The sequence below is a fragment of the Andrographis paniculata genome, unplaced genomic scaffold, assembly GCF_009805555.1.
Source record: "Andrographis paniculata isolate CXL003 unplaced genomic scaffold, ASM980555v1 Contig5END, whole genome shotgun sequence".
In the NCBI taxonomy this organism is placed as follows: domain Eukaryota; kingdom Viridiplantae; phylum Streptophyta; class Magnoliopsida; order Lamiales; family Acanthaceae; genus Andrographis; species Andrographis paniculata.
In genome coordinates this window covers 2411372-2426383 of record NW_026137595.1, presented here as the reverse complement: position 1 = coordinate 2426383, position 15012 = coordinate 2411372, and the positions used below count along the sequence as shown (strand labels likewise).

The window sequence follows — 15012 nt, the reverse complement described above, 5'->3', positions numbered from 1 at the left end:
ATTTTGTTGTTGTCGCATCCTCAACAACTCAGATCAAAATATTGACTTTTGTGATATTTTGGACTGGGCAACTAAATAATGACTTTTGTGACAAAATAAAATACTCCTCCTTAACAATAGGGACATTTGGAATTGAGTGTAAATGTATTTTTAAAAGACAAAATGCTTCTACATTATGTAATTATTGTGAAAAAAGTAGGGATAGTTTTGTAAAAATATGAGAAATTTGTTGCCAAATATGAAAATATGACTATTGTTTTGGAACGGACCAAAATGAAAAAAAATGAGATTATTGTTTTGAGACGAAGTGAGTATTTATTTTGGACTGAGCAACTGAATATTGACTTTTGTAAAAAAATAAAATATATATGGTAGTACGTTGTATTGGAGGAAGTTTTGGACAAATAGATCAAAGAAAAACATACATCGTCTAAGAAGGCTGTTGCCACGCCATTTGAAGCTGGGAAAAATTTGGGCGTGTCATGTTCTTCAACAACTCGATCAGGAAACGGCTGCTGGTAAACTTTGCATATTGCCTCCTACAAAACCTCTAGCGAAGCATGCGAATTTCGTCCAATTCCGAACACAAACATAAAAAGAGGAAATAAAAAATAAAAGGCCGCATGACGTGGCATTAGTTCTTTCTATCAAAGTGATAGTAGGTATGGAAATAGTATCCTTCAAATTGCAGTTATTTTGCATCATATTTTGATGAAAGCTATTTTCTTATAATATTTTAAAGAAAAGTATATATTGTGATCTTTTTAAATTTATTAACTGTGAAAAAAAAAAAAGTAAAAAATGCAACCAAACAAACTGTTGATTTTTAGGACGATTCCAAGATTAAAACAATGAATATAATATAAATGTTGAAAAATACTTGTTAAAGGACAATGGTTTAAGATATGGTAGAGATATTAAATCAAAATTTGAGTAATCGACTGGAGAATGGTTTGTTTGATTGATCTTGTATGTGCAATTTTTTATTTTTTATTTTTTAAATGAAGTTAACAGCAAAAAAAAATATTATATATATATATATATATATAAGAGTAAAACAAAATTAATAATAGGCCAAGAAAAAAAGCACTTTGTCTATTCGGCAATTAGGAGATAGCTAGCTATTTGTGTTAAAGTATTTGGTGTTTGATATTAGTTGTTTATATATAAAATGACATTCGAAGATATTTACATTATATTTTAAAATTATTCAACTAAAATATTTGAAGTTTAGAATTTTGATAATTTTTATTATTGGTTATCGAAAATTGGGAAAATATTATTAATATATTTATTTTGCTATTTTAAAATGTTTTTGTTAAAAATAATTTTACTAAAAAACATAATAATTTTTTTATTGAAAATAATATAAAATATAAAAAAAACTATTTTTTAATATATCTATTTTAATTATGATAATTATAAATTAATATATTATTATTATTTTCAATAAAATTAATCTATTTTATTTATTTTTAATATAAAATTTATATAATAAATATATATAAATAAATTAATCATATTTATATTTTTCCTTAATTTAATAAATTAATATATTTTACAAAGAAAATAAAAATATATAAAATAATTAATAGTTTGAATCATTTGAAATATGGAAAATTAAACCATAATTACCAAATAAATAAATATGTTGAAATAATAAGTAAACATATGTGTAAAAAAAATAATTAATATTTAAGGGCTAATATGGAATATATATAATTAAGGTTAAAAAAAAGCTTATTTACCAAATATTATAATTAGCTTTTTGACTAGTCGAAGAGATAAAAATCTCTTAAATAAGCTAAAAATTATTAAAAAAAGCTAATTGTCAAACACCCTCTTAATAAGTTAAAATTTCAAGTCGGAACATAAACTCTAAAAGATTGTTGTCCCCAAATATTGTCGTTTGATGGTTGTTCAGATGACGAATGAATTACCAGATAAAGTATATCGGAAATATAGAATAAATCAAACACCATGTTTGTTTATCTAGTTCGGCCTTCACACCACCTACATTGAACCCAAGTTAATCTATTAAGATTCAGACATATGATAAAAAGTTAAAACTCAACTCAAACAATAATAAAGAAAACCATCAACACCCAAATTAATCCAATGACTACCGAATACAATAATGAAATCCTCTTCAAAAGCACCTTCACAAAGTCTCAACTTCAGGTTCTTTTTCTGCATTTTTGATTTTTCAATGGCAACAAACTGCTTCTTCTTTGTTCGAATCTCCTTTCATTGGATCGGACCTAAAAACAACTTCAACGATTAATACAAAACTTCCACTAGAAAGTTTGATGTTGCTTCTGATTTCTCTATCAAGAATGTGCATATTCAAGTAAAAGATCAAATCTCTCTTATTCGAAATTCAAGGGTGCTATGACGGATTATAGGATTAATGACCGAATAACAAACAAAAACGTAAAAATAAAGACATAGATTTACACGGGTCACCAATAGCGTGTTGGCTACATCCACGGATAGAAATAGAGAATAGATTTATTAAAGACAGCTAGACTAGATTCAAGGCATATCAACAAAGGGGATTAAGATTTAAGGCTTCTTATTCAATGTGTGTTTCAGAGAATGAATTCTCATCTCACTCACTCAATACCCTCTTTAGAAAAATGCAATCAATCCCCATTTCTCCAATGTAAATGTGTGTAAATATTAAGCTATTAGGTGAGACAGTCGTTCCGATCATCTAACATGATATCAGAAACATAGGTTTCGAGTTTGAGTCTCACCGTCTATTTGACATTTACTCGCCTTGACATAGCTCATGTAGTTCATGTTGTTAATTAGCTCATGACTACCCCCGGACAGTTTACTACTCTGCGCATCTTTCGCTATGTCAAAAGAACATTTTTACAAGCTTTTAGGTGCATGTGTTTTGCAATGAACACTTCATTGATATTGAGACGAAACTCATAACACGAAAAAGAATTTTAAATACTTGATTCATCAGTGTTGAAGCTTTGCGGTAGATAAAAATATCTAATAAATAAGTTATCGACGGAGTTAGTATTAATAAACGATAAGCATTTCTTATCCCATTATTCTAATGCACTAACAACATTACCATACACACCATGTAGTCATTACTTTTTGAAGCATTATTTGGTTGGAAATTTATTAACTCTTTCGTATTATAAGTTTGCTGAGCACTTTAGAAATTCAAGAAACACGACGCACTGAAGAATTGGAAGAACTCCTTGAGAGAGAAACTGTTGTCGATGCACGAACAAAGATAGACGAATAAGAGAATAATTAAGGGATTAACTATCATTTATTTTTATAGCAAAACTACTTAAAAAATGAAATGTAGATATTTATAGAGTTGTGGTAGAACCTAAAATCCAAAGTAAGAATAATTACAAATTAAAATGAAGCCCGGAAAAGTGAAAATTGCCAATTTGAATCCCTAAATGATCTTGAAGGGCCAAAAAATTGTTGAATAAACTTAATTGTGTGACTAATAAAAATATAAAAATATGGGACTTTTCATTAATTTGGGTTAAAAGGCTAGGGGGTTACACAATAATAATGCGATTTATGTTATGATTAAATTGTGGTTTTGTTAGTGTGGTATTCAATGTATTTGTGTACATGTTTTAAAAGGTGAAATCCTTTGGTGTATTTGGTGTGTGAAGTGAGGATAATTATACTAAAAAGAAGGTTTTGTCTTCATGTTTTAGTGTTTTTTGTAGCATGTTTGTGTGCTTGTCTCCATATTTTCGTATTTTCTATTCTGTGTTTCTTTGTTTTCATATTCGATTTTTTCAAAAATATCTTATGTCATGGCATAGAGATGACTTTGACTCGCTGGGTCGATTCGAAACACACAATCTCAAAAAAATTCTCACTACAAGCAAAATCCATGGATGATTTCTTGTAACAAGCAAATGGTAAATGGTGTTACATCAAATTTTAATTTGTCCCATACTTTTGGATATCAATATGTTGAAAAAGAATATAATAATTATTTTCGGATCAATTAATTGTTAATACCGAATTCCTCATTTGTATCGAATGATTCTTCCATGAACTCCATGCTTTGGATTTAATATCGAATTCTACAAATTTTGATGAGATTATAGTTTAGAAAGAGTTTTTCCTTGTAAAATTAAGGTACACAATAAATATGTAACAATGCTGAATATCAATTAAGCCGTTGCGTTCATATCCGGGCCAAGGATTCGATGTTGATATATGTTAACTACATTGCTTCCATCCAATCACACCAAAGAAGATTTGGTTACCATAATTAAAAACATCATTCTTTAAATTTCATAGATTGTTGAACATGACATTGGAGATCTTGAAAATGCAATGTTATTGTTGAATACAATAAATTTTACTGTTGAGTTGTAATGCCCCTCTAGTTGGAAAAGCAATTTATTGTTGTTACTAAAGAGACATTTCGATTCTTCTTATCTTGATTAATTTAATTTGAATAAATTTGGAAAATTTAAAGTATATCATTTCAATGCATATCTGTTGCTGCGCCGCAGAAAATCGATGATATCTTCGACAACACATGCTCACATCTGCCGTAACTTCAAATTTATTTATTCGTAGGTCTCGATCGATATTGTTTGGCCTTACATTAATAAAATTGGGGTTTAGTGGGTATTAATAAAATATAAAATATAAGAGAGGTTTCATTTGGCTTAAAGGCTAGGGGGTTAGACATAATAATGTCATTTATGTTAGGATTAAATCGGTAGTTTTAAAATAGTGTGGTATTCAATGTATTTGTGTACATGTTTTAAAAGGTAAAATTTGTTGGTATATTTTTTTAATAAGTGAGTATCTGGAAAACCCTAAACCCGAAACTCTTTAAGTGCGCTCTGGGTAAACTCTCGACTAAATCTAATAGCTTACAAACTAAGTTCGACAAGTAAGTCACACTAAGAAAACCATATATGGCACGCAAGACCAGAGGTGTCATAGGTATTTGTGTGTGTGAAGTGAGGATTATTATAGTAAAAACAAGGGTTTTGTCTCCATATTTTAGGTTGTGTTCTTTTGTGATTTTTACAGTAGGTTTTTACGTATTATTCAGATTTTTTTTTTTCCTCAAAGAAATATCAAATCAAACAATTACTTTTCTTTCTTTATGTAATACTACAAATTTATTTTACATTCAAAATATCACATCAATCTCTATTTATATCACATCAAACAACTATTCAAATTCAACTTTTTACTATTAAAAAATCCAAACCCAAAAAAACTCAACCTAGAAACAAACAACCTCAAAAATATCAAATCAAACAATTATTTTTTATTACGTGTTTGTAGTGTGTTTGTCTTCATATTTTAGTGTTTACTATTATCTGTTTGTTTGTCTTTATATCCGATTTTTTCTAAAATATCTTATATATGTCACGGCATAGCGATGACATTGACTCGTTGGGCAAATTTGAAACACACAACCTCAAAAAAATTCTCACTACAAGCAAAATCTATGGATGATTTCGTGTAACAAGCAACTGGTAAATGGTGTTAAATCACGTTTTAATTTGTCCCATGCATTTGGAAATCAATATGTTAAAAAAATTAATGTTATAGTTATTTTCGGATCAATTAATTGTTAATGCCGAATTCTTCAATTAATTGAACGATTCTTCCATGAACTTCATGCTTTAGATTTAACATCGAATTCTATAAATTTTGGTGAGATTATAGTTTAGAAAGAGATTTTCCTTGTAAAATTAAGCTACACGATAAATATGTAATTGCCTATGTTGTACGGAACAGATCCAATTGTGGGATATGGTTTAACAGTGCTGAACCGGGCAAAGGATTTGATATTGATATATTTTATCTAAATTGCTTCCATCTAATCACACAAAAGATGATTTGGTTACCATAATTAAAAAGATCATTCTCTAAATTTCATAGATTGCTGAATATGACATTGGATATCTTGAATATACAATATTACTGTTGAATATAATAAATTCACTTTGGTTTCCGTGTTTACGGAATTAAATAGTATGATTTTGATTTGATCCGGTTAACACAAATCAATAAGGCAAAAAATATATTGATATGCCTTAAATTAAATTTGTTACTTCATTGAGTTGCTGCCCAGTCAGCGAGTCGGGGGGTCAAGCGGGACGAATCCCCTTTGCTTGGGGTCCGGGGATACAAAGTGGCCCCCGGCCGATGGTATGCAGTATTGGGCTTTGGAGTTGGTATTGGGATGAGCCTATCTCATATATTCTGTTGGTTTATTTAAATAGACTCAGGGATACAAAATCTGTAATATGTAACATTACCGTAGTGAATGAAATTTGTTCTCCCTTTTTGCACGTGGATGTAGCCAACATGTTGCTGGTGAACCACATAAATCTGTGTTTTCTTTATGTTTTATGTTTGTTATTCGATAATCAACCCTAATCCATCACAACAAAGTGGTATCAGAGCCTGGTCATTTCGATCAGGGTTTGTTTATTTCCGCACTGTTAGGGTTTTGTGAGTCGATCAACAATGTCTGTTTTCAATGTAACGGTTGACAGATTTACCGAGAGAAATAATTTTGGCTTATGGCAGATCAAGATGCGATCTTTGCTAAAGCAGCAGAGTTTGTGGCATCGCTATCTGAAAACTGAGAGGTGCAAACGTAGATGATGAAGAGTGGGATACCGCAGAGGAGAAGGCCCACTCGACAATTATGATGTGTTTGTCCGATGATGTAATCATCGAAGTTGCGGTCAGGAAACTATTGTTGGTCTCTGGAAGAAGTTGGAGAGTTTGTACATTATGAAATATCTAACCAATGAGTTGCTTTTGAAGCAACGTTTGTTTAGGCTACGAATGCAAGAAGGAACTGCTAATATGTTCACCAAATCGGTCCCTCATAGCAAGTTTCGATATTGTTTGGACTTTCTAGAGGTCACAAGCTGGTAGTTGCCCGAGGGAGAGGAAATCGAAGGTAAAATGAAGGAGTTTGTTCATCTGGCATTATAATGATGCATCTGAAAGTGAGATTAAGTCAAGTTAGAGATTTATTGATATGCTTTGAAGTTAGTTTGTCATTTGTTCATCTAGTATTGTAATGATGCATCTGGAGTGAAATTCAAGTCAAGAGCCAGATTTGTTGATATGTCTTGAATCTTGAATCTAGGGATATAGTCTAGATATTAGATATTATATCCTAAATTTAGATATATGATTTGTATATTATTGGCGTAGGTTTATACTATAAATAGACATGTATTCTCATTCTAACAAGCGGTCAAGCGGCTCAAATCTATAACATGTGACCTAGCCGTCCTAACTGAAATTTGTTCTCCGTTTCTACCCGTGAATGTAGGCAACACGTGGTTGGTGAACCACGTAAATCTGTTTCTTCTTTATATTTTTTGTCTGTTATTCGATCATCAACCCTAAACTTTCACAACAAAATTTATATTTCACATCACATCGTAATACAATATGAGTGGTTTGGTTCACTTCCTCCCCTGGCCAGGAACGAACCTGTCCAATATGTGACATGGAGATAAGCACAAGCTAGCCAATAGAACGAAGAAAAACTGCTAACTATGTTGCCTAAGCTGAAACTAAAGCTACGTATTTATTCGACGCAAGGGCAATTCACATAGTGCCTGGCTTTGTTTGTTTTTTCTTCCGTCTTTCTTAGACGGATTGGGAACTATCCAAACTAGGCTTTAAAGAGTGACTTTGGTACCTTCCAATAAAGCTGCCCTTCAGGAAAGCATATATATGGGAAAAGGTAAGGGGCTTTACTTCTAAGAATAAACACAATAGCACATTATATTACCGAGCTCAACCCAATAAACATATATATACAATACAACACAATACAAATTCTACAATACATACATCTAAAGAATAAATGGTTATGTTGGTTTATTTCACAACATGATTTGACCAAGTCAGTATTAAAACCGTTGTTTAATAAATTTTACTGTTGAGTTGTAATGGTTTTTGTTTGAAATGCAATTTGTTGTTACAAAAGACATATTTGGATTCTTCTAATCTTGATTCAGTGAATTTGAATAAATTTGGAAAGTTTAAATTATATCATTTAAATGCATTTTTGTTGTTGTGCCGCAGAAAATCGATGATGTCTTCTAGAACACCATGCTCATATCTGTCCTAACTTCAAATTTATGTATACATTGGTCTCAATCGAAATTGTTTGGCCTTTTTACTCTCTTGAAAATGGTTATAAACATATACACATGATTTAAAAGGTTACTTTATGGGTATTTGTTCATTCTTATATCGGTACTTTGTAATGTACAATAAAATACTTTGTAATGTTCAATAAAATGATAGTTAATGGTACTTTTGTTTAAAAAGATTTCTCCTTTGTGTTTTCTTAATGCAAATATGTATATAATACTGAAGGTATTTATAATATAAAGTATGGTTAAATTTACCAAAATACAGGAATGCAAATCAATAAATTTAGGCACAAGGATGAATTTAGAGACAATACATCTTCTCACTTGCCTATATATATATATATATATATATAGCTACAATATCTCTTCTCACTTGCCTACAAATAAAATAAAATTTATCATGGCTATTTTCAATCCATATTTATTTGAATCATATAACAAGAATGCTTTAAAAGACTATGGGGTGGACAAGGAGATCAGCCATCTGTGGAGCCATACCCTTCTCAGGACATGTATAACCATCTTCTGAGTTCTTATAAAAAATCTCCGTTGCTCGAGCAAAGTTGAGAAGAAAAATAGCGACCTCGGGAGGAACATAAGAAGGCAAGTTACACAACTCTGAATTAATTTCCTTCCATGAATCTTCGACAATTTCAGCAAATTTAGCCAATGCTTCTTGCTTTGTTACGCCGTGTAACTTCATGTACATGGTGACCGCCGTGAGCATTTGCCCTTCCCGGCCCTCGCGCTTTAAATATATGAAGCTCATTAGAGGATTAATCAAGTGGATAAAACATATACTACCTTCGTCCGGCTATAAGGGTCTCATTTACTTTTTGCGTATTGATCTTTGAATATTAATTATTATATCAAAACATAGTACAAATTAAAAAAAAAAATTGCAAAAATACTTTCATCTTATAATACTAATAGAAGGACATTTGAACAAAAAATTATACAAATATTAGAATATTTTTAATGTTAAGTATAATGACGCAAAAGGTAAATGTGACCCTTAGAGGCGGACGGAGGGAATATATAATATACATTAGGTAGATAACAAAGTCTGAAAGAATATTGATGTTAAGGCTTACTTGATGCGAGCCCAAGTCATCTAGAAATCGACCAATCCTAGCGGCTGCCAGGACAAATTTAGGCCTATTGTGTAGCCAGTGAAAGACTTCATCTGTTGCAGATTTCATCCCTAATAAAGCCGGCGTGGAAAGTAAATATACCGTGCTGGTAATAATGATATTGTCATTGTAGGCTTCGAGTGTGGGCATTTTTATCCCTAGAAACCACTTGAGCTCGTTGTTATAACCTAGACTCAGTTCTTGTATCTGTGCATTGTAAGGTATAACATTTTTAGAACCATTCAATGATTTCGAAAAGAACATATGAAAAAAAAAAAAAAAAAAAAAGGTTCTAATCAATCTCAATATATTCATTGGAATCATCACTTTGAGGGCAAGAAACAATTGAATCTCTAACGATTAGTTCTTACCACTTCTCTAACATAGGGAGCTGCAAATGATCTTCCTCGTTTTGATGCCTCACATACTAAGTCTTCATATGTACTCAAAATGAATTTATAGACAACTTTCATGTAGTCCGGAAGTCGATCAATTTCATCAATATCCCACCTTTGAGAGGATAGAGAGAGATAGAGCAATGTTCATGTTCCTTGAATATACTAAAATCTATTTTTCTTCAATACTTAATTTAAATGATAATAAGCCATTAATGAATCATCCACATACCTTTGCAAACTCTTGGTAAAGGCTTCAGCTTCTTCGACAGTTGCATAGTTATCGTACATATCATCCAATATTGAGGTTATTATTGTGCATTTAGCAACTGCAATTCGACTAAAAGAGTCTTCGGGTTTGAAATACATCACTAGGCCCCAAAAGTAGAGCTCCGGAACTCTGTCCCTCGCGAAAGAGAGCTTTGAAATGAGATCAATATTTTTCCACCACCTACAAAGATCACAGAGCTCTTTCTTGTACAAATTTTGCAAGTAATTAAAATCCAATATGGCTAATTCAAGAATCACTTTGTTGTGTGAGGAATCTCTTTCATAGAAAGAAATGTATTTCCGCACTTCTATCCTTGAAAAAACTCGATGAAGGGGCTGCTCTAAAGCTCGTTTCACTTGTTCTTGAAGGGGACATTTTAATGTGGGTACTAAAACATTAAGATGATGTGTTGTAAAAGCTAATCCCTCTTCCAAAATATCTTCTCCATGAATCCTCACTTGTGATGCTTCGAATAAGCTCAACAATCCTTTCACATCTCTGCTAAGTATCTCATCGAACTTCCCATCTTTATCCGTAAATTTGTTGAACACACCTGTATGTTAACAAATTGTATATTAGGTTTGTAAACAAGTATGTACTGCCTCCGTCCGAAAAAATGAGCTCATTTGGAGTTAGCCGAAGATACTAAGAAAAATAAATATTTTATTAAAAAAATGGAAAAAGTAAAATGTTAATTGAGATATTTTGGAAAATTTAGTTAGTAATTAAAAAGAATGAAGAGAGAATGTAATAAAGTCAGTGTATTTGTTGTAAATAAGTGTTGAATGAAATGTTAAATTTCAATTGACTTTCTTATTTTTCCAAATATAGTAATGGAGGTAAATTTAACGGGCGATCGCGGACAGAGGTAGTATCAAAGTTGGCAAAATATAAGAAAATAAACAATAGTCATTATTTGTTGAAGTACTCAAAGAAACACGATGGTGGTGTTGTCTAAGAATTCGAAATCTTAGAGCAGAAATGTATAAATCATGATGTTCCGAGTGATTGCTAATGCTTTCGAGCTGCTCCTCTATTTCATGCTTAAAGTGATACGCCAATCCTAAACGCTCCAGGGTATCGATTAATATTAACTTATCATTCAGTGCATTACTTCCTCCTGCAATGATCATTTCTCTAACTTTTTCCTTGAGAGATTCCACTGCTTTGGAACGCTTTTCTTGTGCCTAAAATGCCAAAATAAATCGAACTTCACTGTTGTTAGAAATTTTAGGGAAAAATAATGAGATTGTCTTAATTGATCATCATCAAAATAAGGGCTTATATATAGGCGATACAAAACAGAGATAAAGTCAAATTTAAGTAATCTAGATCAAATCTAAATATAAATCTACCTAATATCTAAAATATCTCAACAACTACAAATATATACAAATTACAATCACTCATATGTATATATATAGAGAGAGAGAGAGAGCTACATAGACAGAAACATAGAGAGTGAAGGAGACAAACATAATCATACAACAGACCTTAACATCGAAAGAGAATGAAGTGAAAGTATCAGCCCAGATACTTGGTGCAAATTTTTCGACTGGAAGTCTTCGCAGGTGGATATCATATGAAGGATAAGTTGCCTCTACAAATTTTCCGGCCATTGTAAAGCAATATTCTGTCTAAGGCGTGGTGGTTGTGATGATCGGTATCATTTTTATAGGCACATAGCTAGGAAGGCTGTGGAAAATCTATAGAATCCCGGATATTTTGTCCGTTTTACTGTAGACACAAGAATTTAGAAAGGGTATAATTAGTAAATAATTAAAAATATATTAGTAAAAATAATTATTGTATAAGGCCATCTCCAACCCTCCACTCTTTGTCGTTGCTAATTTTACTCTAAAAAGTATATTCTCTGTATATTTCTCTTTTATATTATTTTATATAATTTTTCATATTTATAAATTACACCCTAACTTTAATTTATTTTTACATTAGATCCATACACATATAATTTATATTTTATTTAAAAATTACATATATAAAAATTAATATTTATAATTAATAACAATTACAAATAAAATTAAACATTATTTTTAAAAAAATTAAAATTATATCACTTTTCAAACAGTAAAATTATATATCAATTTAAAAAATAAAATTATACATTATTTTTTTAAAAAATAAAATTATATATTACTTTCCAAAAACTAAAATTATATCACTTTTAAAAAATAAAATTATACATTATTTTTCAAAAAAAATAAAATCACATACAATTTTTTAAAATATAAAATTATATATTATCTACTAAAAAAAATTAAAATTACACAATACACCCAAAAATACCAAAAATATAAAAAATACCACAAAAAACTCCACTCCATTAACACTGTGTATATCTGCAAAAATTGGGGGAATTTAGGGATTGGTTGGAGCCCCTCCCCTCTATTTTTTGTACAACACACTGCATAGGTTGAAGATGATCTAATAAATAATAATATTGCATACTTATGACATAGAGGTCGCTTTTTTAACAATATAGATTTAAAAATATATACCTTTGATTACTTAGATTTTGATTTTGGTTTTCCGTTTATATTTAAAGAAAGTTGAATGTGATATTTTATAAATAATAATAATAATAATAATAATATATTTGTATAAAAAATATAGTAAGAAAAACTAAGAAGTACACAAGACTATAATTTCACGTGTAAGAAATTAATTACGAAATAAAATAAAAAAATAAAAAAAATCAAAGGCTTGATTTTTTTCTAGATTTTTTTTGAATATCTTAATCATCTCAAATATTTAATTTCTTTTATTTTCACATCTAACTAACTATTTAAAAATTTAAAGAAATAAATAAATCATCAACTAAAAGTGTACCGATACCTTAATTAGTTGAAAAATATGTGGACGGGAAGTGCATTGCATTGCATTTCTTGCCTGCAGAAAAAAGTAGTTGAAGGCTTAATTACCCATTCGTTTCATTGAGTAAATAAACCATCGATGAACTGTGTTAGTTAGTTAGTCCTTTCCGCAGCCCAATTTATTTGTTTTGATTTGAAATTGGAACGATGATTTTGAGTTTTGATTTAGATAATATTTTAATGTGATAATTTTGTTAGAAAAAATAATTTATTTTTATTAAAAATTAAACATAATGATTATTTAAAAAATTATTTGAAATAAAAAACAAACACACACTGATTTTTTTTTATTATTTCTTTTTCTCACAGTTTTGATCAACTAAAGAAAACAATTGCAAACATTGCCACAAAAAACTTTTGCTCATCCATCACACGGTCTACTTTTTGGAAGATTACCGGTGTTGAGATATTTTTAGATATTTAATTTTAAATTTAGTAGATTTATATTTATATTTGATCTTATCTATTACTTAGATTTGAGTCTATCAAATATGTTTTGTATTGCCTATATATAGCTCATTATTTTGATGATCAATAACACAATTTCATTATTTTTCTCTAAAATTTCTAGTATCAGAGCCTATTTTTTTTCCTTCTGTAGATATAGTCTATCAACTCGGGTTTCTCCGGGTACATTCAACCTGGGATGTACTCGGAGGTCTCCCAATTTTAAAATTTTTTATATAGTTTCTAGCATTTTCTTTTTCTAATTTTGATTTTGTCTTGAGTTTTGATTTTATCTACAATTGAAGTCATGTTTGCGCATCTGTCTACGACCGTCTTGCTGCGTTTCTCCAGAGTTATGTTTCTGATTGCAATGGGAGTCCCATTATTTCCGACTTTGTAGAGAGTACTCTCATCGTTTTCGGTTCCAGTAGAAAGTCATGTCGTTTTCGGCTCCAGAGTCATGTCGTATTCGACTCTAATTCAATTTAGAGCATTGTTTATGACTTTTTGACCCAAATGTGTGTATATATATCACATCTCCAACCCTTCATATACATATATAAATTTTCTATAGAGTAAGTTTAATAATAGTAAAAATTTACATATTTAATATGATATTTTGCATAAAGAAAATAAATATATAATATGGTATTTTTTAAAATATATATATATATTATGAATAGTATCATAACTCTTAAAATTGTATATAAACAAAAGCCTATATATTTCATCCTGACCCATTGGACGAAGCTGTTCTTAATTATTCATCATGTCCCCTGGATTTTTCCTTAGTTTTTTCAGTACTTTGCTCACATGGGATTTGGCAATATGTCTTAATTATCCACACATCAATGTCTAAATTTAATCCTTGCCTTTGATCGATATTGATGTCTTGATGCTACTTTAATTTGCATCAGTCGATCGATGGTCGACAGATCAATCAAGATTTTATGTCAAGTGGGACACAAAAATTTATTGTAACATAACAATTATAGTATAAATGGCTGTCTATTTGTCTTTTATAGTTTTGTGTAAATTGACTATCTTGTTCCCACTGTCGTATCTGATGGTATTTCATTTACTCAGATGAATTAGTTGCTTTCCTCTTCGATTTTCACTTACTCAATGGATACGTTGCTTCTTTTCTCTTTTTGTTTCTTTATGTTTCATCCTGAAAATCTTCACACATTTCTAACCTATTGAAAAAAATTTATACGGCGAAAATATCAAATAATTTTCGAAAAATAAAATTCGATATCAAAATAATTTATCGAAATAAATTCGAAAGTCACGACAATTTTATCGAAATAAATTCGATAATCTCATTAATTTTATCGAAATAAATTCGATAATTAATAATAATTTATCGAAATAAATTCGATAATCACGTCGAGTCGAGGTAGAACCTCTTTCCGTAAAAACGAATACGCCCCGGTAGTGCTTCCAGTTCGTGGCGCAACGTTCTCAAAGATAAAACGACGTCATCTCCGAATTAGGTGGCACCCCAATATTTCGGAGCTCCGAAGAACTAAAATGAGGGGACTTGAGCTATGTTGGAGACTTAATGTAAGTGGAAGTGATCAGCAGAATATTGACCGGCAACTCGCCAAAAATATTTTCGAAAACTTAGAAAGGAAGAGAGAGAGAAGAGAGTTCTCTCTTGGTTTGGTGTGTTCAGATCGAGTGGTGGAGAGA

The 15012-nt window shown here is 30.4% G+C and overlaps 1 protein-coding gene across 1 annotated transcript; it reads right to left on the bottom strand.

Annotated features, from left to right (window-relative positions):
- Window positions 1-8583: 8583 nt before the first annotated feature.
- On the bottom strand, window positions 8584-11601 carry LOC127258817 (cis-muuroladiene synthase-like). Its single transcript, XM_051285828.1, has 6 exons — window positions 11470-11601; window positions 10905-11163; window positions 9938-10529; window positions 9682-9820; window positions 9272-9517; window positions 8584-8925 (listed from the first exon to the last, which is right to left on the bottom strand). Exons 1-6 carry the CDS (start codon window positions 11593-11595, stop codon window positions 8626-8628), a joined length of 1662 nt encoding a protein of 553 aa, XP_051141785.1. The 5' UTR covers window positions 11596-11601; the 3' UTR covers window positions 8584-8625.
- Between the last annotated feature and the right edge of the window lie 3411 nt (window positions 11602-15012).

Bases quoted from the DNA above. Each gene is read 5' to 3' on its own strand.
- LOC127258817 (XM_051285828.1), bottom strand. From the start codon at position 11,595: ATGGCCGGAAAATTTGTAGAGGCAACTTATCCTTCATATGATATCCAC. The intron at 9,821-9,937 runs GTATGTGGATGA...ATCCTCTCAAAG, and splicing joins TTTACCAAGAGTTTGCAAAG to GTGGGATATTGATGAAATTG. The intron at 9,518-9,681 runs GTAAGAACTAAT...TACAATGCACAG, and splicing joins CTCCCTATGTTAGAGAAGTG to ATACAAGAACTGAGTCTAGG.